Source organism: Leguminivora glycinivorella, chromosome 25, assembly GCF_023078275.1.
Source record: "Leguminivora glycinivorella isolate SPB_JAAS2020 chromosome 25, LegGlyc_1.1, whole genome shotgun sequence".
NCBI lineage: Eukaryota > Metazoa > Arthropoda > Insecta > Lepidoptera > Tortricidae > Leguminivora > Leguminivora glycinivorella.
The window spans coordinates 561,521-584,273 of record NC_062995.1 but is presented as its reverse complement, the minus strand read 5'-3'; the positions used below and the strand labels follow the sequence as shown (position 1 = coordinate 584,273).

The window sequence follows — 22,753 nt, the reverse complement described above, 5'->3', positions numbered from 1 at the left end:
ACTGTCAAAATTGCTATTAAAATTTCTAAACGTTTTGCAAGTCAAATGCACGGCCAAATACAGTACGACCCAATAAAGCTAGGAACACACTACGCGGACGTCCGTCGTAAATCGACCGCGGACGGGAATCTGGACAATGGAAATACACGTAGCCGTGCAAACTATCGGTCGACGGACGTGGACGTGGCCTTGAGTGCGTGGACGTCCGATCGAAATCTGGCTCGCTGGATGTTTTGTTCCGTGCACACTGATCGGTCGCGGTCGCGGTCGTTTTACGACGGACGTCCGCGTAGTATGTTCCTAGCTTTATGGACGACCAAATTACACATTCTCATCCATAAGGCGTTTTAAATATTAACTCAAACGTCGTTTGGCTTAAAGTTCTAGTAGCCAGGCCATAAATTTCCAAAAAAAATTGTTTTGGTGTCGCTGTCGCTGTCGGGATGTCACTGTCATGTCATTGAGATTTGAGAGTAAAAAACACTAAAAAGTGTACTCTTCCTACTCTTATTTATTTATTAGTGTAATATTTCATGAAATGGATAAAATCATTATCAAGAATGAATACTTTCCGCATTACGGCACGATAAATTATTGCCACGCATGTTTAAGCTCAGACAGAGTTCTTTCAACAGTAAGCGATTATGCCGATATCTATTTCAAAATTTTGGATGTTCAAAATATGGTAAGAAAATTTTACAACCAGAGTCAATATAAAGATCACCGGTGTTACTACATATTTTACTTTGACAATAATTCTCTATATACTCGATCTTCTTTGGTTTTATTAATAGTTTTTTTTAATACTACGTCGGTGGCAAACAATCATACGGTCCGCCTGTTGGAAAGCGGTCACCGTCACCTATGGACGCCTGCAACTCAAGGAGTGTCACGTGCGCGTTGCCAACCCATTAGAAAGTTGTACTCTCTGTTTGCTGTGTTAAGTACACAGCAAAAAAAGTCTATAAGTCCTAAGGAGAGTTTGGGTTGCCGACGACTCAAAGGACAATAGACGGAACAAATTAGTTCCATAGGTCCTTTCGTCACTGTTACACGCGTGACCCTCGTTGAGCTCTGGCAGCCTTACTCACCGGCAGGAACACAACACTATGAGTTTGTCACTTTACAAGCTCACCTTAAGAATTATTGTGTATATTTTTATTTATTTTAGGTACAGGAATTGTATTTATGCTGGGAATGTATAGCAATACTAAAGAAAGTCAGGATGTTAAAAAAAAAAGTGGAAGAGGCGCAGAGGATTCTTCAATTTTATTACACAAACAAACAGGTAAACTAACCTTCGCAATAAATCTGATTGTTAAGAGTTAAGAGATAATTCCTCTCTTTTTTCTCCATCCATCGATTTTGAATAGAATTGATGAAAAGTTTGTCAAAAATGCCGTTTTTTCTCGCACCATGTATGTTTTTTTCAAAAATCTGTAAATGCCATTTTTCACCAATTTGAAATCAATGGATGGTCCCCTTAAACCATTTTCACGTATATTGATTTAAACTAACACGATCTTCACTCATATTATTAAATTAAAACGGGACTTAATCGCGTAAAACTTACGTTTATATTTATCCCGACGTTTCGGACATGACATTACGTCCTTGGTCACGGGTAGATTGGCTGCGAGTTGTATCAACATCTTCTTGCTGTACGAGTTTTTCGAACTACCTGCACTTGATTGCCACTCTGCCTACATACAACCCTCACGACATCGATGGTATGGTATGGGACCGGAAGTTTTCTCACGTTTACACTCGCCAATCACTGGATTCCACGAAGATGAAATCCCTTGCCCTTCATTTTGATTGAAATTACTATGTTTCCTGATTTCAATCGCTTCACGTACTTTCCTGCTATAGTAAACACGTTCAGTTGAAAGGATTTTGGGATTATGCAGTTCAATTCAGTGGTTTGGTCCTGACTTCAGCAAATTCTCATAGCTGCCCTTATAAATAAAAATAAATAAAATTAGCCTTTATTATTGAAGTTTCATTTAACTACATTTTTTTTTTTGTTACTCATTTACATCGGCAACTCCAACTCGTCCTTTGACGAAGGCCTCCTCCAAAGTCCTCCACTGGTTTCTGTCTCTTGCCACAGTCATCCACGCCCTTCCACCCGTCCCTCTCAGGTCCCCGGACCATCTACATTTTTGAGGCCCGCCTTTTATTGTGCTGTACCTAGGGCACCACTCTACAAGCTCTCGAGTCCACTTGTTTCTGCCCTCTCTCATTATGTGGCCAGCCCTTACTGACCCGCTATCAAAATACACCCTGTATATTTGAGTGATTCCCGAAAAGTTTGTACAGTCAACCAATTGGAACCCTAGGCCACTCTACAACCATGTCAAAGTGACAGGCAGTAAGAGATTTCTTACAATCTGATTTATAATGTCAAATTTCATAGGTTATTTGTTGTTAAGTTATATTGTTTCTGTAAATTTGTTATTTATTTTTTAATTTATTTTAATGTAATTTTGACGATTCGAAAGAGGTTGTAAAATCCTACTTGAATAAACGATATTTTATCTTTATCTTTATCTATCTACTGTGACATAGTTCTACAGTGGCCTAGGGTTCCAATTGGTCGACTGTACATTTGGATCACGTCTCCGATTTGGATAAAAATTGGTAGGCTGATGGAGTCCATGATGCTGAGCAAGATCCACTAGCTTTCCCAAAATGTCCCAAGCTGTTTGTATGAAACTTTCCTTTTTTGCTGTCACTAGGTAAATATTTGTAAAAAATTAAATACGTCACTAGGTAATCTAAAATTTATAGAGGTAGGTTGGCATATTTTTTACTAAATGTTAGTATATAAATATTATATGTTAAATGAATACATTCACTGTTTTCATTGGTGGTTTGTGAGAACTGAGTGAGCACATGTTAATGACTGTATCTTTTGATTTATCTTTTTACAAATTCAGAGATTCGTTTTACAATTGTTTTAGAACTTTTACTAAATGATCAGCATATTTTATTTTATTTTTGGAAGGTGCTCACTCAATCCACACGCACACATAGAAATCTGGTAACAATTCTATCAGCCTACCAATTTTTATCAAAATCGGAGACGTGATCCAAATGTACAAACTTTTCGGCAATTGCTGATTTGTGTATTTTATTTTTCAGGACACCTTTCCTGACGCTCTTTCAAATCTCACCACTCACACCACTGACCATCAGATATGTTTAACTTACCAAGAAAAAGAAATAAAACCAGTCAAAGAGGAAATTGACATTTACGATGAATTTGACCACTTCGACAATGAGAATATCAAAGATGAACCCGATAATGAGACAAATATTACAGTAGTAGACAAAGTGCAAACTACTCTGGTAACCACTCCGGTAATCACTGCGGTAACCACTCTGGTAACCACTCCGGTAATCACTGCGGTAACTACTCCGGTAACCACTCCGGTAACTCTAGAAACCAATGATTGGATGGAGTTCAATTTAAAGCGAATTAAGAACCGGAAAGCAAAATATAGATTTTTGAATGTTAAACTAAGAAAACATAGGAAATTGTTAGTTAGGAAGATACCGATAGAGTTTGATGCTGTTCTGAACGGTTTGGAAGAGGAGAGACGGAGCAATACATTTTTAATAATGAAGTATAAGTGTGTTAGTTGTGTCGCTGCGTGGAGTGATGAAGAGGGGTTGGCGAAACATTATAAGAAGTGTCATGATGAGGTGAGATTTTATTTGTGTTGTTTGACAAACATCCGTGAAATGAAATGAAATATTTATTTTCCAAGTAGGCATATTACAATGCGCATATGAACGTCAAATAAAGCTACGCCGGCTCTAACCCTACGCCTCAGCCTCGAGAAGATTTCAGTCCCCCCTCAGTTGGAGGGGGGTATCCACTATGGGACCGGTAAGAAACTCGGCGGCAGGGATCGGAACCGGTTTCAAAATATCGGTTAATATTGTTCGTAAACAGTTCAAATTTCTGTTCTGTCATTAACCGGTAATCTACAATAACGTTTTGACAGAGAACAAATCAATTTCGGTTACCTGTATTCAAGATGAACAGAATTTATTTCGTTCCGTGAAGTTTATTGAACGGGTTAATAAAATGACATGCTGTGTCAAGTTTGACAATAAATTTATTTACATGTCTACAACAGCCTCTTCAACCAGCAATATACTGATATTGCACCTTTTTATTGTGAAGTTATAAATCGGTACGTCAGACATTGACTTAAATGAGGAGGCACACTGACATTTTATCCCACATTGAGTAATTATTAACATAATTACTAAAAGTTATCCCACCAGGCGGCGCCTGTGCAAGTGTCTAGCCATGTCACTGTCATTCATATGTGAGAGAGAGAAAACAAATATCATCTTCTCTCTCTCACGTATGAAATTCTTCATCTGTGCAATGGAAGGACGGGACGGCGCCATCTGTCATAACTTTTGAGTGTGCCTCCTCATTAAATGCAATAATTGATACCTTTAGCCAGAGACTTCGGTAGAAAGAGGTTATATTCATTTATTACATTTTAACTCGAAAATATGAAAAAAAAAATATATTTTATTATACAAGAAAAGAAAATAAACACCGTGGGCCTGAATAACCCGAAAGATTTTAACCACATGCATTTTTGATGTAAAAACAAAAAATATTGTATGACTTTTTTATTTCTTTTTGTGTTTTTTTACTCTTTTTGAATGTATTTTCACATAAAAAAGTAAATGTTAATTTTTTTGAAATATTTTACTTGTCACATAATCTGCTTAAAACTACTAGGAATCACATTACACAGTGTAACAACATTAAATTTTAAAATCTAAATTATAAAATGCAAACATGGAAAAAGCTTGCCCACTACGAGGATCGAACCCGGTACCTACATATTCTTAGTCCATGTCCCAGACCGCTAGACTACGGAGAGAGATTACTGACCGGACCAAATTATTGAACCGTATCGGAGTGCATTTACCTACACCGAAAGATTCGCCTTATATACATGACTATAAGGTCCATTTCAAAGATACTTTTAACATAATAGTTTGTAGCTTGACGTCATATAATTGTCATTCGCACCAAAGTTTCGCTGCCTGCAAATGAGAAAAGAGTCGTTGTATCTCTGACGTTGACATCTCTGACGTAGAAACCGGTTAATTTCGTTCAACAGAAACAGATCTGCTGAAGAACAGTTCTCTCATATTAACCGGTTAAAAACCGGTAACCGAAAACAAGAACACTATTTTTTCGGTTTGACGTCTAGAGCCAAAACCGGTTTGGTTGAAAATACCGGTATCCGATCCCTGCTCGGCGGGCCACTTCTTTTCAAAACATTACATCTTATAATTAACATGCATTAAAAAACAAGATACAATTTAAAAAGCAAAAGTATTCATAAAAAAATATTAGCAGACTATGATTAATAAGAGATGTTAGAGATGTATAGAGTCTCTAAGTGTCAAAGTACATCTAAAAAAAAAGAAAAATTATACATGATAAAGAAAAAAAACGAACTGATACAAATAAAAGATTAATGATGATATAGACAGTCAACCAAATCTTGGCACTAAAAAATGCCGCAAATTTTACGAATTTCCTTTTCGGACTTGTTCAGTACAGATGGTGCTTTTTTTACGCACTAGTGCGTGAAGTGGTTCATTTTATGTCAGTTCGAAACTTCGGAGATCCATCTGTACTGAAAAACGTCGTACGATACACGTGCGAAAAGAAAATTCGTAACTCGTTTCGATCTTCCTTTTTTACGCCCTTGTATCGTAATGTACTATTCGAGACTAATTTTGAATAAGCTATCACCATCATCATCCTCCTTGCGTTATCCCGGCATTTGCCACGGCTCATGGGAGCCTGGGGTCCGCTTTGACAACTAATCCCAAGATTTGGCGTAGGCACTAGTTTTACGAAAGCGACTGCCATCTGTCCTTTCAACCCGAAGGGTGCCTAGTCCTTATTGGAATTAGTCCGGTTTCCTCACGATGTTTTCCTTCACCGAAAAGCGACTGGCAAATATCAAATGACATTTCTCACATCAGTTTCGAAAAACACATTAGTACGAGCCGGGGTTCTAACCCGCGAATTCCGGATCGAAAGTCGCACGCTCTTACCGCTAGGCCACCGGCGCTTTTAATTTTGAATAAGCTATATCATCAATATTATATTTTTCCAGTCAATCGGGCCATACCAATGCGGAATATGCAAGACTCGCTTGCTGGACAACCTCGGAGCGCACCAGACGAAGCATTACCAGAGGGAATGTAAAGTTTGCCGACTGCGGAGCTGCTCACAGTTCGCCATGGACCGCCATCTTGAGCAGCACGACCGGATGGTGCAGTGTTTGGCCTGCGGGCTATGTTTCAAGTAAGTCACAATACAATACAACGATCATTGCCGGAGGGAACGTAAAGTTTGTCGGCTGCAGAGCTGCTCACAGTTCGCCATGGACCGCCATCTTGAGCAGCACGACCGGATGGTGCAGTGTTTGGCCTGCGGGCTATGTTTCAAGTAAGTCACAATACAATACAACGATCATTGCCGGAGGGAACGTAAAGTTTGTCGGCTGCAGAGCTGGTCACAGTTCGCCATGGACCGCCATCTTGAGCAGCACGACCGGATGGTGCAGTGTTTGGCCTGCGGGCTGTGTTTCAAGTAAGTCACAATACAGTACAACGATCATTGCCGGAGGGAATGTAAAGTTTGTCGGCTGCAGGGCTGCTCACAGTTTGTCATGGACCGCCATCTTGAGCAGCACGACCGGATGGTTCAGTGTTTGGCCTGCGGGCTGTGTTTCAAGTAAGTCACAATACAATACAACGATCATTGCCGGAGGGAACGTAAAGTTTGTCGGCTGCAGAGCTGGTCACAGTTCGCCATGGACCGCCATCTTGAGCAGCACGACCGGATGGTGCAGTGTTTGGCCTGCGGGCTGTGTTTCAAGTAAGTCACAATACAGTACAACGATCATTGCCGGAGGGAATGTAAAGTTTGTCGGCTGCAGGGCTGCTCACAGTTTGTCATGGACCGCCATCTTGAGCAGCACGACCGGATGGTTCAGTGTTTGGCCTGCGGGCTGTGTTTCAAGTAAGTCACAATACAATACAACGATCATTGCCGGAGGGAATGTAAAGTTTGTCGGCTGCAGGGCTGCTCACAGTTTGTCATGGACCGCCATCTTGAGCAGCACGACCGGATGGTGCAGTGTTTGGCCTGCGGGCTGTGTTTCAAGTAAGTCACAATACAATACAACGATCATTGCCGGAGGGAACGTAAAGTTTGTCGGCTGCAGAGCTGGTCACAGTTCGCCATGGACCGCCATCTTGAGCAGCACGACCGGATGGTTCAGTGTTTGGCCTGCGGGCTGTGTTTCAAGTAAGTTACAATACCTCAATCATTGCCAGAGGGAATGTAAAGTTTGTCGGCTGCGGAGCTGCTCACAGTTCGCCATGGACCGCCATCTTGAGCAGCACGACCGGATGGTTCAGTGTTTGGCCTGTGGGCTGTGTTTCAAGTAAGTCAATACTAGAGATTGGCCGAATACGAATATTCGGCCGAACATTCGGTTCAGCTGTTACCGAACCGAACATTCGGCCGAATATTCGGTTGAGCTATATTTTAAATCCTGGCTTAGAGTTAAAAACGTTTCAATGATTGGTAATGGATGAACATTTAAGGCTCTTAATGTTCCTATAGGGTGTGTAATGGTTGGTATAACTTTTTTGGTATAATAACATTTGATATAACAACATTTCGTATATATTTAAAGGATATAATCACTCGTTTGACATAATTAACATTTGGTATAAACACAAAATATATACTTTTATTTTGTATAATCATTATTTCGTATAACACTTATTTATAATAACCGTTATATGGCATAACTATCTATTGATATAAGACTAGTATAATATAACCAGCAAACAGTATAAAACATTTCATGAAATTTTTTTATTCTTTTTTGAAGGGATCACAGTTCTAACCTAACCTAACCTACTTTTCTGATAGCAGTACATATGTTTGAGGGTCACAGTTCTAACCTAACCTAACCTATTTTACTGGTAGCAGCGCGTTGTGTGTAGGGGTCACAGTTCTAACCTAATCTACTTTTCTGGTAAATGATGGATCTAATTTATTGTACAATTGTTTTTTAGAAAGATTTTGTGTTATACAATTTATTTATTATCGGAAATAAGCATTATACTCAAAGTATGTTATAATAAATGTTATTAGAAAAAATGATCATTATATTAAATGGGAATTATACAATTTGTTAGTATATTATTTGTTGTTATATAATACAATAATTATATCAAATGATCGTTATAACGACTAAAAATATATCAAAAAAAGTTATATCGATCGATACGCACCCGTTCCTATAATCTCTAGTCAATACAATAAGCATGTTCACATTGTTCACACGAGCGATTTTTGGTCGGAGTCGGAGAAAACCGTATCCGCGTCAATACGTTTGGGGAGACCCTAAGATTTAACATGCGTACTTCACAAATTTTTGTGCACGTTTATAAATGCACTACATATAACTATAAAATATATAATACACCTCTATAATGCTCCATTGTCTTTGGTTTTAGTATCAGGATTCGTGTACTCGGTTACACGTATTATCCTTGTACTCGGTTACACGTATTATCCTTGCACTCGGTTACACGTATTATCCGTGTACTCGGTTACACGTATTATCCTTGTACACGGTTACATGTTAGGTACTATTGTTGTGTTTAATTTTTCTTGGATCCGCCTATACAGTCAGTGTTTAAAATTAAAATAAATAGCCGGGGCCACGCAGAGTGAGTTATGTCGCGAGGCAATAGTTCAGTGTAGGTAGAGTTGTGGAGGCACCTTGGCCGAGGCAGCACGTGCGTTTTGCTCCTGCCTCGACCGAGGCACATCAACATAGCATAGAACCAGGGGCGGCTCACTCCGCGTTTCTTCCATACATTTCGACGGCCGCGAGTTCGCGGCCCATCAAGTTTGACAACCTTCACGCAGCGCAATAGAACTCAATATCGCATGCAGTCCGTTGACAGGTTGTTGAGAGTGAGCCTTCTGTACTTGTACTTTTATATATTCTGTGATAGAACGACCGGTTTGGCCTAGCGCGTAGCGACCCTGCCTGCTAATCCTCGGTCCTGGGTTCGAATCCCGGTAAGGGCATTTATTTGTGTAATGAGCACGGATATTTGCTCCTCAATCATGGATGTTTTCTATGTATATAAGTATTTGTATTTTATATATATCGTTGTCTGAGTACCGACAACACAAGCCGTCTTGAGCTTACCGTGGGCCTCAGCCAATCTGTCTAAGAATGTCCTATAATATTTAGGCCTGATTTAGACGGCGTTCGAACTCGCATGCGATTTTAGTTACATTACGGGCTGTTGAGGTTACACATAATTATGTACAGCCATCAAATACCGCAATGTAATTGTTAAGGATTGTAGCTTTAAAAATATATTAAAAATAATTTCGCCTGGCAACATTATGCAAAAAAGTAAAAAAAAAAATATAACCGTCGATTCACTCCCGCTTTTCCCATGTCGTCTCGAGGAGCATGTCGCGCTAACCTTTTCGAAATTAAAGTAAAATATAATATACTCGTGAAAAATCGTGTGTGAGTTTGTGGAAGGCTGATCGATTGAAGAAGCACGTCGCCTGTTCCATTTTCGGTGTCTGAGCTGGTTAAGGTAACTCGGATTCAAGGTAAGTCTGGACGAGCCGAGATTCGAGGAGCCTGGCCAGCCACCGCCGACTGCTGCATCGTCGCCTACAGCCGAACAAGGTGAGTGCTTCCCACAATTGACCCAGCCTATCTTAAATTCCCTAATTTCTTGTCGTGTCGTTCGTGTCGTTAAGCTATAAAATTAATCGAATACAGTCCACATATATAATTTAAAGATATCGAAGTAAAATAATCCCCTACATTTTTTGTTCCCTCGACCGGATAATTGTAAAGTGACCGTGGTTAATTTTCGATTTAAAACCCTTTCATTATTAGTTAAATTGTTCGTTGTGAAATCATAAAAACATTGGAGGGTAAGATTAGAAACACTTGGCTTGGGCGTTTTTCCATTAGTTAAGAAGGTGCGTGTTCATACTTTGCATAGACTAAAATTTGTTTCGAGTTTCGATTTAGTGAATTTCTGAACGCAACCATAACTGTCATCGCTGTTGTGTCAAAGTGAAAAGTAAACATAACCTCAATTGATTCCTTACATAAATTAAATTTATATTAAATAGTTTACTAGAGTAACATGGCAACGGAAAGTTTTGATAAAAACCGTGTAGGGCGGGATTACGCCTTTGTGCGGATGGAGTTTATTCATAGCAGTTGCGACTTAAAAGGTTATTGTTTGAGTGACGTGATCAGGCTGGAAGAGGAGTTTCACGCCTTTCAAGTTGATTTATTGACGGCGACTGCAGCTGGTGACCGTAAAAGCGAGCTGGAAATATCGGCGCAGTTCGAAAAAATGGTAAAATCTATAAAAATACGTTTATCGGAAACAGGACCCACCGTGTTAAAGACCAATGAAAATACGACTTCAAGTGCTAAATTGCCTAAAATAACTATAGTTCCATTTGACTCTAAAATTGAAAATTGGGTATCGTTTATTCAGATTTTCGACTCACTAGTTCATAGGAAAAGTATACCTGCAGTTGAAAAGCTTCACTATTTGTTATCAAGTGTGACCGGGTATGCCTTCGATTTGATAAAAAATTACCCATTGTGTGACGAAAATTACATGATCGCGTACAACACACTTAAGGAGCATTTTGATAAAAAAAGAATAATTGCTAGTCTGTTTTATGAAAAAATATTAAACTGTGAGGTGGCAAGATCTAAAAGTCCATCTGAATTAGTGAGAATTTGTCGAAATTTTAAAGAAAATATTGATATTTTGTCAAAGTATAAATTACCCGACAGGAATTTTATGCTATTCCATTCATTGTGGTCTAGATTGGACGCTAGTACAAAAGAAGCCTTTGAGCTTCAACTTCATTCAACCACGGAAATTCCTAGTTATGAAGAATTAATGTCGTTTATCGAAAAGCGGAGCCAAGCATTAGAAAACAGTCTCGGTAAGTCGTTAACAGTTAGTAGTAAACCGGTGTCGAACAAGCCAGTGCTTAATAAAGTTAAATCTTCATTTCTTGTTCCTCCAGTAAATAATGTGAGTGATTGTGTTATGTGCTCCGCACCAGGGCACACATTTGAGCATTGTCCAAAATTTTTGGAATTGCGGCCAATGGATAGGTTCGCCCAAGTTAAGGAAAAGAAACTTTGTATAATGTGTTGTAGGCCATCCCATTCAGTTAAGAATTGCAAGTCCTCGGTGTCTTGTGGCGTTTGTAAACATAGACACCATACATTATTGCACTTTGATAAGGAGTTGGAACCGTCCACTCGGCAAACTCAAGTGACATTGACTGTCCATAATGCAAATGCACCAAGCCTGTTCTCGACGGCTATTGTAATGATAAAAAATAAACATAACCATTTAGTACCAATTCGTATGCTATTGGATAATGCTTCTGCATGTAATTTTATTACATTAGAGTGCGCTCGAAAACTAGGAATACCAATTAAAGTTAACTCACCATCGGTGAATGGTGTCGGTCTAGCGTCAACTGACACTTTTGGAATTGTCGATTGTGAGATAGTCCCGGCAAATGGGGACTCATCTTGCACATTTTCGTTTGAAGCGTATGTGCTTCCTAAGATCTGCCCTGATATGCCACTGGAGCCACTTAAGGTGTCGTCCTGGATGCATCTAAAGGATTTAGATCTCGCTGATCCATATTTTTATAAGTCTGGACCAATAGACATGTTGGTTAGTGTCAACCTTTTTGCTGCGGCATTACAGTCTGGTGTTGTCAAGGGCAACCCAGATGAGCCCATAGCCGTCCGCACGGTGTTTGGCTGGTTGGTGATGGGTGAGTGCCCTAGAGACATTAACACTTCTCGTTCTCGTTGTTCTAAGGGGTCCGGAGGTGATATGGAGAGGTGTTTTCTCGTGTCGAGTCTTTCATTAGACAACAGCATCAAGCGCTTCTGGGAGTTGGAAGGCTTTGATCTGCCTAAAAATATCGTTTTGTCGAAATCGGAATTGTCGTGTGAAAACCAAATGGAAAATTCATATTGTCGCAGTCCCGGGGGAAGGATGGTAGTACCATTAACTTATGTCGACCCTCAGGACAAACCAAGGTTTTCAAATTCTCGTGAGATAGCTCTCAAGCGTCTCTTAAATTTAGAGAGGAAATTTAAATTAAATCCTCAATTTCGGACAGCTTATGTCAATTTCATGGACGACTATTTAAGTTGTGGTCACATGGAAGAGGTTGGTCCTCCAGTGGCGTCTGAGGGTCAGTTCTATTACATACCTCACCATGGAATTTTGCGGCCAGACTCCGTCACTACGCCTCTGCGTTGCGTTTTTGACGCTAGCGCCCAAGACTCTTCGGGGCAGTCCTTGAATAGTGCGCTGCTGTCAGGCCCAAAGTTGCAAAATAATATATTTGATTTGCTGGTTCGTTTTCGATGGCATGCAGTAGTGTTCACCGGGGACATCAAGCAGATGTACCGGCAGTTTCTTGTCGCTTTACAGGACTGCGACTATCAACGCATTTTATGGCGTCCATCATCTGATGAGCCTGTGAAAGATTATCGTTTGCTCACAGTGACCTATGGCGTGTCCTGTGCTCCCTATCAGGCGCTTTGGTGTATATCCAAGCTAGCAAAGGAGTTTTCGTCTCGCTCTCCCCAAGGTGCTGCAGTATTGGCTAGGGATGCATATGTCGATGACATTGTCTCAGGTGCAGACTCTGTTGAGGATGCGTTAGTGCTACGCCAACAGTTGGTGGAAATATTATCGTCTGCGCAACTTCATTTGCGCAAATGGACATCAAATAACCCCGAGTTTCTAAAAGGTTTACCTGGTTCAGAACTATATTCGGAACAACTTCACAACTTTGAAAACGTTCATGATCTGTCGCTAAAAATTCTCGGCCTGTCATGGCTTCCCAAGGAAGATACCTTCACATTCAAGACCTCCTTGAATGATTGTCGTTGTACAAAGCGATCGATCCTTTCGGATATCGCCCGTATTTTTGACCCTCTGGGCCTATTGTCGCCTGTCGTATTTTTCGCAAAATATTTAATTCAACTCCTATGGGTTTCTGGTGTCGATTGGGACAACGAGGTTCCTACTGACATCGCCCAAGAGTGGCGTAAATTTAAGTCACAATTGGTGAAGATGAATTCGTTATCCATTCCCCGTAGAATGGTTGAATCTTTCGTATCGTTGCAGCTTCACGGGTATTGTGACGCCTCGGAGAAGGGGTACTGTGCTGTCATTTATTGTCGTGTCGTTCAAAATGACGGAACTATTGTCGTGCGCCTTTGTTGTGCTAAAACCAAGGTGGCTCCACTTCGTAAATGTTCCATTCCGAGGTGCGAGCTGCTAGCTGCTGTTTTGTTGTCGGATTTAGTCGTCTCGTTTACAGACGCTTTAAAGGATGTTCATACTTTCGATGACATCTATGCTTGGTCAGACTCGACTGTCGCGCTGACTTGGATTCGTTCGTGTTCATCCAAGTGGAAAACCTTTGTAGCTAATAGGGTTGCGCACATACAAGAGAATATTTCTCCTGAAAAGTGGCACCATGTTTCTGGTTTGGATAATCCTGCGGACTGCGGCTCCCGCGGCTTGTTACCTGCTGACTTAATCGAGCATACGCTATGGTGGGCGGGGCCTACCTGGCTTTCCAAACCTCAAGAATCTTGGCCACAATCTGAGATCTTTCCAGATCAAGCCGCTTCGAACGAGCAAAAGATTTATAGTTTGCTCACGGCGTCTAATATGTCTATGATCGATGACATATTAAATCGATTTTCGTCCCTACAACGCATATTGCGCATTCTTGCCTATTGTTTTAGGTTCATGCACAACTTACAAATGTCATCTTCGAGATATACAGATCTGAATCTGTCACCAGAAGAAATTTCCAAGGTTCTTCTTTTTCTAGTAAAGCATGTTCAGGAGCAAGCCTTTGCTTCGGAATTGCGTTGTTTATCGAAAGATAAAGCCACTCACTCCCTATCGAAACCCATGCGGAAATTGGCGCCGTTTCTGGACGACCGTGAATTGCTAAGGGTGGGCGGTCGCCTTTCTAAAGGAGACCTGTCGTTCGATGTGAAACATCCACTACTATTGCCTCGCGATCATAGGTTGACCACGCTGATCATAGAGGATTATCATCACCGTTTTATGCACCCTGGATTGCAAACATTGCAAAACTTATTAGCCCAAGAATTCTGGGTTCTATCGGCAAAAAGGGCTATAAACTCTGTTGTTTCATCCTGCATGAAATGTTTTCGGGCTCGTCCTAAAGCGGCATCCGCTCCAATAATGGGAAATTTACCCGCGTTTCGGATTAATCAAATCAAACCATTTTCGTCAGCGGCAGTAGATTACGCAGGTCCTTTTGATACTAGTTTGGCCCGGGGCCGCGGTTTACGCACATTTAAATCATACATTTGCGTTTTCGTATGCACTGCTACCAAGGCAGTACACCTTGAGCTTGCCTCCGAGCTCACGACAGAGGCTTATCTTGCAGCTCTGCGCCGTTTTATTTCCCGCAGGGGCCGGTGTTCCAGGCTGATCTCAGACCAGGGCCGAAACTTTGTCGGCGCATCTAACATGCTTCAAGACTTCATGGCTAAAGCTTCACGTGCCGAACAAATAAAATTTGTTTTTAACCCACCTGGCAGTCCACATTTCTCTGGGTTAGCGGAAGCCAGTGTAAAGTCAGTAAAGACTCACCTCTCTCGAGTAGTAGGATCACAACGCCTCACATTCGAAGAGTTTTACACAATATTGACTCAAATCGAGGCAATGTTGAACTCGAGGCCATTGTCGCCCATTAGCTCCGATCCCAACGATCTGTCGGTTTTGACCCCCGGACATTTCCTTACTTTGGAACCGCTCACCATATTACCTGAAAGCAATATGGTTGATGCAAAATTAGGTCCACTTCAGAGATGGAAATTGCTCCAAAAGATCCATCAAGATTTCTGGCGCAAGTGGCACGTCGAATACCTGCACACCTTGCAGCAACGCCACAAGTGGTTCGATGACCAGAAAAACATCATCGTCGGGACGCTCGTGCTCATTGTCAATGAGCAATGTAGCCCCATGAAGTGGAAGATTGGCCGGGTGGTACAACTCCATCCAGGGAGCGATGGGATCTGTCGAGTAGTCACGGTCCGCACAGAATCGGGCGAACTTAAACGCCCAGTAGTTAAACTGTGTCCACTGCCTCTACAAAATTAAATTATCTAATAATTCACTATCGTATCGTATCATTGTAAGCACTAACTTTATCGTAGATTTAGATTAAATTTCATATTTAAACGTATGTAAACTTAAACTAGGGAATTAACCCAAGCCATATTGTTCCTTTTTTTCTTATCCTTAGCATACAGTACTTGTGGAAAATACGTTGCATTTTGGCGGGCGGAAAATGTTAAGGATTGTAGCTTTAAAAATATATTAAAAATAATTTCGCCTGGCAACATTATGCAAAAAAGTAAAAAAAAAAAATATAACCGTCGATTCACTCCCGCTTTTCCCATGTCGTCTCGAGGAGCATGTCGCGCTAACCTTTTCGAAATTAAAGTAAAATATAATATACTCGTGAAAAATCGTGTGTGAGTTTGTGGAAGGCTGATCGATTGAAGAAGCACGTCGCCTGTTCCATTTTCGGTGTCTGAGCTGGTTAAGGTAACTCGGATTCAAGGTAAGTCTGGACGAGCCGAGATTCGAGGAGCCTGGCCAGCCACCGCCGACTGCTGCATCGTCGCCTACAGCCGAACAAGGTGAGTGCTTCCCACAATTGACCCAGCCTATCTTAAATTCCCTAATTTCTTGTCGTGTCGTTCGTGTCGTTAAGCTATAAAATTAATCGAATACAGTCCACATATATAATTTAAAGATATCGAAGTAAAATAATCCCCTACAGTAATAAAACTCGTATGCGAGTTCTCGTATCATCTAAATGGGCCCTTATTTTCCCTTGTTTTTAGGAATGTAAGGTTATTTTACAACCACTACAAGGAGTTGCACGCGAGCTTCGTCTGCGATGTCTGCGGGAAGCGTTGTAAATCGCGCGCCATCATCGAGAAACATCTTAGGTAACGTTATTTATAAAACACTGATTTAAACTTTCACGATTATTATACATAATTATTTTTAAAATCGGGACTTAATCGCGTATGACTACATATTAAACTGACGTCCAACGTTTCAGGGACGGCGCTGTCCCCGTGGTTTAGTTTAATATGTAGTCATACGCGATTAAGTCCCAATTTTAAAAATAATTACGTTATTTATAACCTGAAATAAATTATGTATAAACTAGCTTAAGCACTGGTCCCACCAAAAGCGAATAAGCAAATAAGTAGTTGGTTATGTCAATAAGTACCAATTTTAGCTATACCCTTTTAAGGTCCATGTACCTATTGTAAAATGTATATGATGCAAATAAAGAACTATTGAACTATCGAATAAACACCTCAAACAACTTTGACGACCGATCTGGCCTAGCGGCCTAGGTTCGAATCCCGGTAAGGGCATTTCTTTGTGTGATGAGCACAGATATTTATTCCTGAGTCATGGATGTTTTCTATGTATATAAGTATTTGTATATTATATATATCGTTGTCTGAGTACCTGCAACACAAGCCTTCTTGAGCTTACCGTGGGACTCAGTCAATCTGTGTACCTAAGAATGTCCTATATATAATATTTAATTTATTTATTAAACACCCTTACAGGTACCACTTCGGTTACGAATGCCCACACTGTAAGAGAAAGCTAAAAAACTCGACCTCATACAAGAACCACCTGGAAACCCACACATCTTCCGTCTCGGACGGTTCGTACTGCGTACAGTGCGACAGGAGATTCTCGAGCGACAGGATGTATAGGCGGCACCTGCAGAGCAGCGCGGCGCACGCGGCAGAGCGAGACAACACTAGGTAAACTATTACTACTTGCCTTAGCGTCTATTTCGGGTGCAATGTCCGAAAAACATCGCTTTTGGTGGCTAAACAGAACTAATTTGTTCCGTCTATTGTCCTTTGAGTCGTCGGCAACCCGAACCCTCCTTGGAACTTGTACACTCCTTTTTGCTGTGTACTGAACACAGCAAAAGGGAGTGTACAAGTTTCTAATGGGTTGGCAACGCGCATGTGACACTCCTTGAGTTGCAGGCGTCCATAAGTCACGGTGACCGCTTTCCGTCAGGCGGGCCGTATACTTGTTTTCCACCGATGTTGTACAAAAAACAGACCTCGAGAGCATACTTTGCCACATAGCTTGCAATCGATTGCGACGTTTCGCTAAGGTGCCTTCTTTCCTTTTTGTCTGCTAGTGTTGCAAACCAAGTCCTCTCATCGACGAACTTGTGACCATCTCCAATGCACTCGCCATTCCGTCCGTCCCGTCCGTATGTCCCTTTTGGCATAGAAAAAGACACTAGAGACCGACAGACGTGTCTCATTGAGTGCGTGCGTGGTGACAAGACTCGCTGGTCGTTCGCATGCACGCAGACATGGAAATGATGCGCGTGTGTCGCGCAATAGGAGCGTATTAGTTTCATAATAAACAAAATCCAAAATTACACTTTCTCAAAATACCTGAAATTTTATTTACAGTGTGCATTATTCCTTGCACTGTTTGTTTATTATTTCTTGCACTGTTGTTTTATTAGGGTTCCGTAGTCAACTACCTACCCTTATAGTTTCGCCATGTCTGTCTGTCCGTCCGTCCGTCCGTCCGTCCGCGGATAATCTCAGTAACCGTTAGCACTAGAAAGCTGAAATTTGGTACCAATACGTATAACAAGATTTCACGCCAATAAAGTGCAAAAATAAAAAATCGAAAAAAATGTTTTATTAGGGTACCCCCCCCTACATGTAAAGTGGGGGCTGATATTTTTTTTCATTCCAACCCCAACGTGTGATATATTGTTGGATAGGTATTCAAAAATGAATAAGGGTTTACTAAGATCGTTTTTTGATAATATTAATATTTTCGGAAATAATCGCTCCTAAAGGAAAAAAAAGTGCGTCCCCCCCCCTCTAACTTTTGAACCATATGTTTAAAAAATATGAAAAAAATCACAAAAGTAGAACTTTATAAAGACTTTCTAGGAAAATTGTTTTGAACTTGATAGGTTCAGTAGTTTTTGAGAAAAATACGGAAAACTACGGAACCCTACACTGAGCGTGGCCCGACACGCTCTTGGCCGGTTTTATTATTAACTTTAGTATTCACATAGTTTACTAATATTTAAAAAAACTACAAAAATACAGTTTTCATGGATACTGCATTTTGAGAAAGTGAAGTTTTGGTTTTAAGCTAATTTGACTTTTAGACATTTTGAGAATACGGTAATCTGAAAAAGTTTAAGTCATTTCAAGTTTTAAGACATTATGAGACTAATATGTTTTGACATTGCGGCGTTTTAGGAACATGGTATTATAAAATTTGATTCTAACGAACCGTATTCAAATATTTCTGGACAGACTTCACGTGTACGTATCACTTTTATAATTTTAACACTTATATTTTGTTCGCAGAGTCAAACGAAAGTATCCGTGTCCCGAGTGTGCGAACGTGTACTCTCGGCGCACGTACATGAACAACCACTACAGGCATGTACACGCAAAGCAGAGCCGGTACCACTGTGCAGACTGCGACCGGGTGAGTACCCGGGTACCCGCGTGTCCAGCTACCCGTGTCCCGTGTAACGTGTAACAACCACTACCGGTTTATTTCGTGCATGGTATCATCATCCTCCTTGCGTTATCCCGGCATTTGCCACGGCTCTTGGGGGCCTGGGGTCCGCTTTGACAACTAATCCCAAGATTTGGCGTAGGCACTAGTTTTACAAAAGCGACTGTCATCTGACCTCCCAACCCGAAGGGTAACTAGACCTTATTGGAATTAGTCCGGTTTCCTCACGATGTTTTCCTTCACCGAAAAGCGACTGGCAAATATCAAATGACATTTCGCACATAGTGAAAAACTAATTGGTGCGAGTCGGGGTTCGAACCCGCGACTACCAGAACGAAAGTCGCACGCACTTACCGCTAGGCTACCAGCGCTCCTATTTCGTGAATGGTATAAAATGTTTTATTTTAAGTGCAGGCAAATTCCCTATTAGCACAGAATATATAATAGTAGCTACAAGTACAAGTACCTAGTAGTAAGTGCTATAAGAGCGGTTTTATACTACGTCCGTCATAGCCGTAGATCTATATGGTAGTTTTACGCACTAGATCCGAAGAATGACGGAAACAAATCGGATGACGGAGATCTTATTTCCACGGATTCGGATCGGACGTACAGTTGTAGTGCGAAAAGGGTTTCCTTCGTATTTTTCCGGAAACGTTCTTATCTGTCACGCTAGTTCAGTCAATGTTAGTACATCTTGTACAGAGACTGACTGAAATAGCATGACACGTTCGTACGTTTCCGTAAAAATACGAAGCAAGGATAATTTATATAGGATTTACAATCTTCATACTAAGAATTGTACCTCCATTTTTTAGCGCCACCTATTAAATACTATCATAACTATACTGATGAAGCCTACAATTTTTTTTTAAATGTGTATTGACGTGACATCATGATATTAAAATAATGAAATATGTCCTTTGGTCTTATAAAAAATAAAAACACTCAAATATGATTAAATTGATTAATTATGATTTTTTATTTCGAAGCACCTACTCTTTTTGATTATGTTTGTTATTTCCGCTACCCAAAGGTTGTCTGGTAGAGATCGCTCTCTAGCGATAAGACCGCCTGTTGTCTGCCTCTATTTATAATCATTTGTTTTGTCTCCACTGTATCTTTTGCTGAGGTGTGCCAATAAAGAGTGAGTGCTATCTATCTATCTATCTATGTCGGGAAAATATGATTTTGGCCACTTCCAGGCTGCGAAACGGCGCCATCTAGTTTTAAGCCTAAAAAGGCCATACATTTCAGGGGTACGCTTTTTTGTATGGGTTTTGTAAGTCCCGTATTATATCGTTCTTGATACGAAGGCAAGTCTTTTCGCACATCTGTAGTTCGAAACCGCTCTAATATCTTTTTGAACCTTTGTAACTAAATTATATTAATTATTTTAGCATTTCCTGAACCGCACGCGGTACTTGGACCACCGGCGGTTCCAGCACGAAGGTCTGAAGCGTGACAAGGACAAGCTGTGCAACATATGCGGCCGAGGTTTCGCGGTGAGACATTATTACTACACTTATTTCATCTACTACCTTAGGAGCGAGAATTATCCTCCTTGCGTTATCCCGGCATTTACCACAGCTCATGGGAGCCTGGGGTCCGCTTTGACAACTAATCCCAAGATTTGGCGTAGGCACTAGTTTTTACGAAAGCGACTGCCATCTGACCTTCCAAGCCGAAGGGTAAACTAGACCTTATTGGGATTAGTCCGGTTTCCTCACGTTGTTTTCCTTCACTGAAAAGCGACTGGCAATATCAAATGACATTTCGCACATAAATTCCGAAAAACTCGTTGGTGCGAGCCGGGGTTCGAACCCGCGACCTCCTGAACGAAAGTTGCACGTACTTACCGCTAGGCTACCAGCGCTTCAGGTAAGATAATGGGCTATATTAAGAAATCTGTATCTGATAGTGCATCTTAATTTTTATGTTCTGTCTGGAAGCAAGAATCATGCCTATTTGCGAGCAAAGTTCATAATGTATGCACTATGGCTACACATTTTACTTTGAATGTAATTCTCTAGTCATACTAATAATGACGTCCGGTATGGCCTAGCACGTAGTGAATCTGCCTGCGAAGCCGCGGTTCTGGATTCCCATCTCGGTAAGGGCATTTATTATGAGTGATAAGCGCAGATAGTTATTCCTGAGACATGGTCAAGGATGTTTTCTATGTATATAAGTATTTGTATATTATATACACCCTGTTTTTATTGAATTCCGACAACTTTAAGAGAAGGTTCTTTAGATCAAATACAATTAATTTCTCTAAGAAACTAGCGTCCTAACTCTTACGGTTATGGAATTATTAAAAAAAAAAATACTGAACACGTGTGTGGCATCCCTTACTACTTCCTTATGTTACTTGTTTTGACACTTTTGACATTTGCCGTCAGACACTTGACACTGACTTTAATGTTATGATTAAGGTCCTCTCACACTAATTAATTTATTTATTATGTACGGAAAGGAAAAAAATATATTTTTCGAATTTAACGAAAAGCGATATACAGGGTGGTTCTTGATGATGAACCTAACTGACGACCGATCTGGCTCAGTCGGTAGTGACCCTACCTGCTAAGCCGCGGTCCTGGGTTCGAATCCCGGTAAGGGCATTTATTTGTGTGATGAGCACAGATATTTGTTCCTGAGTCATGGATGTTTTCTATGTATATAAGTATGTATCTATCTATTTAAGTATGTATATAGTCACTTAGCACCCATAGTACAAGCTTTGCTTAGTTTGGCTAAGTTGATCTGTGTTAAGGTGTCCCCAATATTTATTTATTTATTATTTATTTATAACTGCGTGTCGAATTTAAAGGAAAACAATAGAAACACGATGTATATTGTTGTCCGAGTACCCACAACACAAGCCTTCTCGAGCTTACCGTGGGACTCAGTCAATCTGTGTAAGAATGTTCTATAATATTTATTTATATACTCGATCTTTGTTGCAGGCGAACAGAACGCTAGTGAACCACATCCGGACCCACTCGGGCGAGCGCCCGTTCGCGTGCGAGTTCTGCGGCGCCAAGTTCACGCAGAAACACGCCATGCTCTCTCACGTCAAGTACATACATCTCAAGAGCAAAAGGAAGACTAACTACGAGTAGACGGACTCGTGTACCCGGGTACACGGTTACACGTGTTCACGCAGGAACACGCCATGCTGTCCCATGTCAAGTACGTACATCTCAAGAGCAAAAGGAAGACTAGCTACGAGTAGATGGACCCGTGTACCCGGGTGCACGGTTACACGTGTTCACGCAGAAACACGCCATGCTCTCCCACGTCAAGTACATACATCTCAAGAGCAAACGGAAGGCTAGCTACGAGTAGATAGACCAGACTTCCACCCCCACTTCAGGAAAGTGGGGGGTTAGAAAGAGACAAATAGAAGGCTATGTTACTCTCCATCCCTTCAACTATCTCCACTTAAAAAATCACGCCTATTCGACGCTCCGTTTTGCTGTGAAAGACGGACAAACAGACACACACTTTCCCATTTATAATATTAGTAAATATGCGCTAATGCTGTCGCACGTCAAGTACGTACATCTCAAGAGCAAAAGGAAGACTAACTACGAGTAGATGGACCCGTGTACCCGGGTACACGGTTACACGTGTTCACGCAGAAACACGCCATGCTGTCCCACGTCAAGTACGTACATCTCAAGAGCAAAAGGAAGACTAGCTACGAGTAGATGGACCCGTGTACCCGGGTACACGGTTACACGTGTTCACACAGAAACACGTCATGCTCTCCCACGACAAGTATATACAACTCAAGAGCAAGTGGAAAGCTAGTTACAGTAGTGTTATTAGGTCCGTACAGACACACTCCGAGGTATGTATAAACACACAAGTCCGTACAAACACAGAGGTCTTTCCAGGCACACCTCGATTAAGG

The 22,753-nt window shown here is 41.0% G+C and overlaps 1 protein-coding gene across 1 annotated transcript; it reads left to right on the top strand.

Moving 5' to 3' along the window:
• Positions 1–573: 573 nt before the first annotated feature.
• LOC125239484 (zinc finger protein 33A-like) lies at positions 574–21,994 on the top strand. The gene is made up of 10 exons (XM_048147098.1): positions 574–685; positions 1,172–1,288; positions 3,148–3,711; positions 6,180–6,370; positions 6,839–6,946; positions 16,116–16,223; positions 16,866–17,069; positions 18,675–18,798; positions 20,232–20,336; positions 21,801–21,994. Exons 1-10 carry the CDS (start codon positions 683–685, stop codon positions 21,954–21,956), a joined length of 1,680 nt encoding a protein of 559 aa, XP_048003055.1. The 5' UTR covers positions 574–682; the 3' UTR covers positions 21,957–21,994.
• Positions 21,995–22,753: the final 759 nt, after the last annotated feature.

Bases quoted from the DNA above. Each gene is read 5' to 3' on its own strand.
- LOC125239484 (XM_048147098.1), top strand. The intron at 1,289-3,147 runs GTAAACTAACCT...TTTATTTTTCAG, and splicing joins TTTATTACACAAACAAACAG to GACACCTTTCCTGACGCTCT. The intron at 20,337-21,800 runs GTGAGACATTAT...TCTTTGTTGCAG, and splicing joins TATGCGGCCGAGGTTTCGCG to GCGAACAGAACGCTAGTGAA.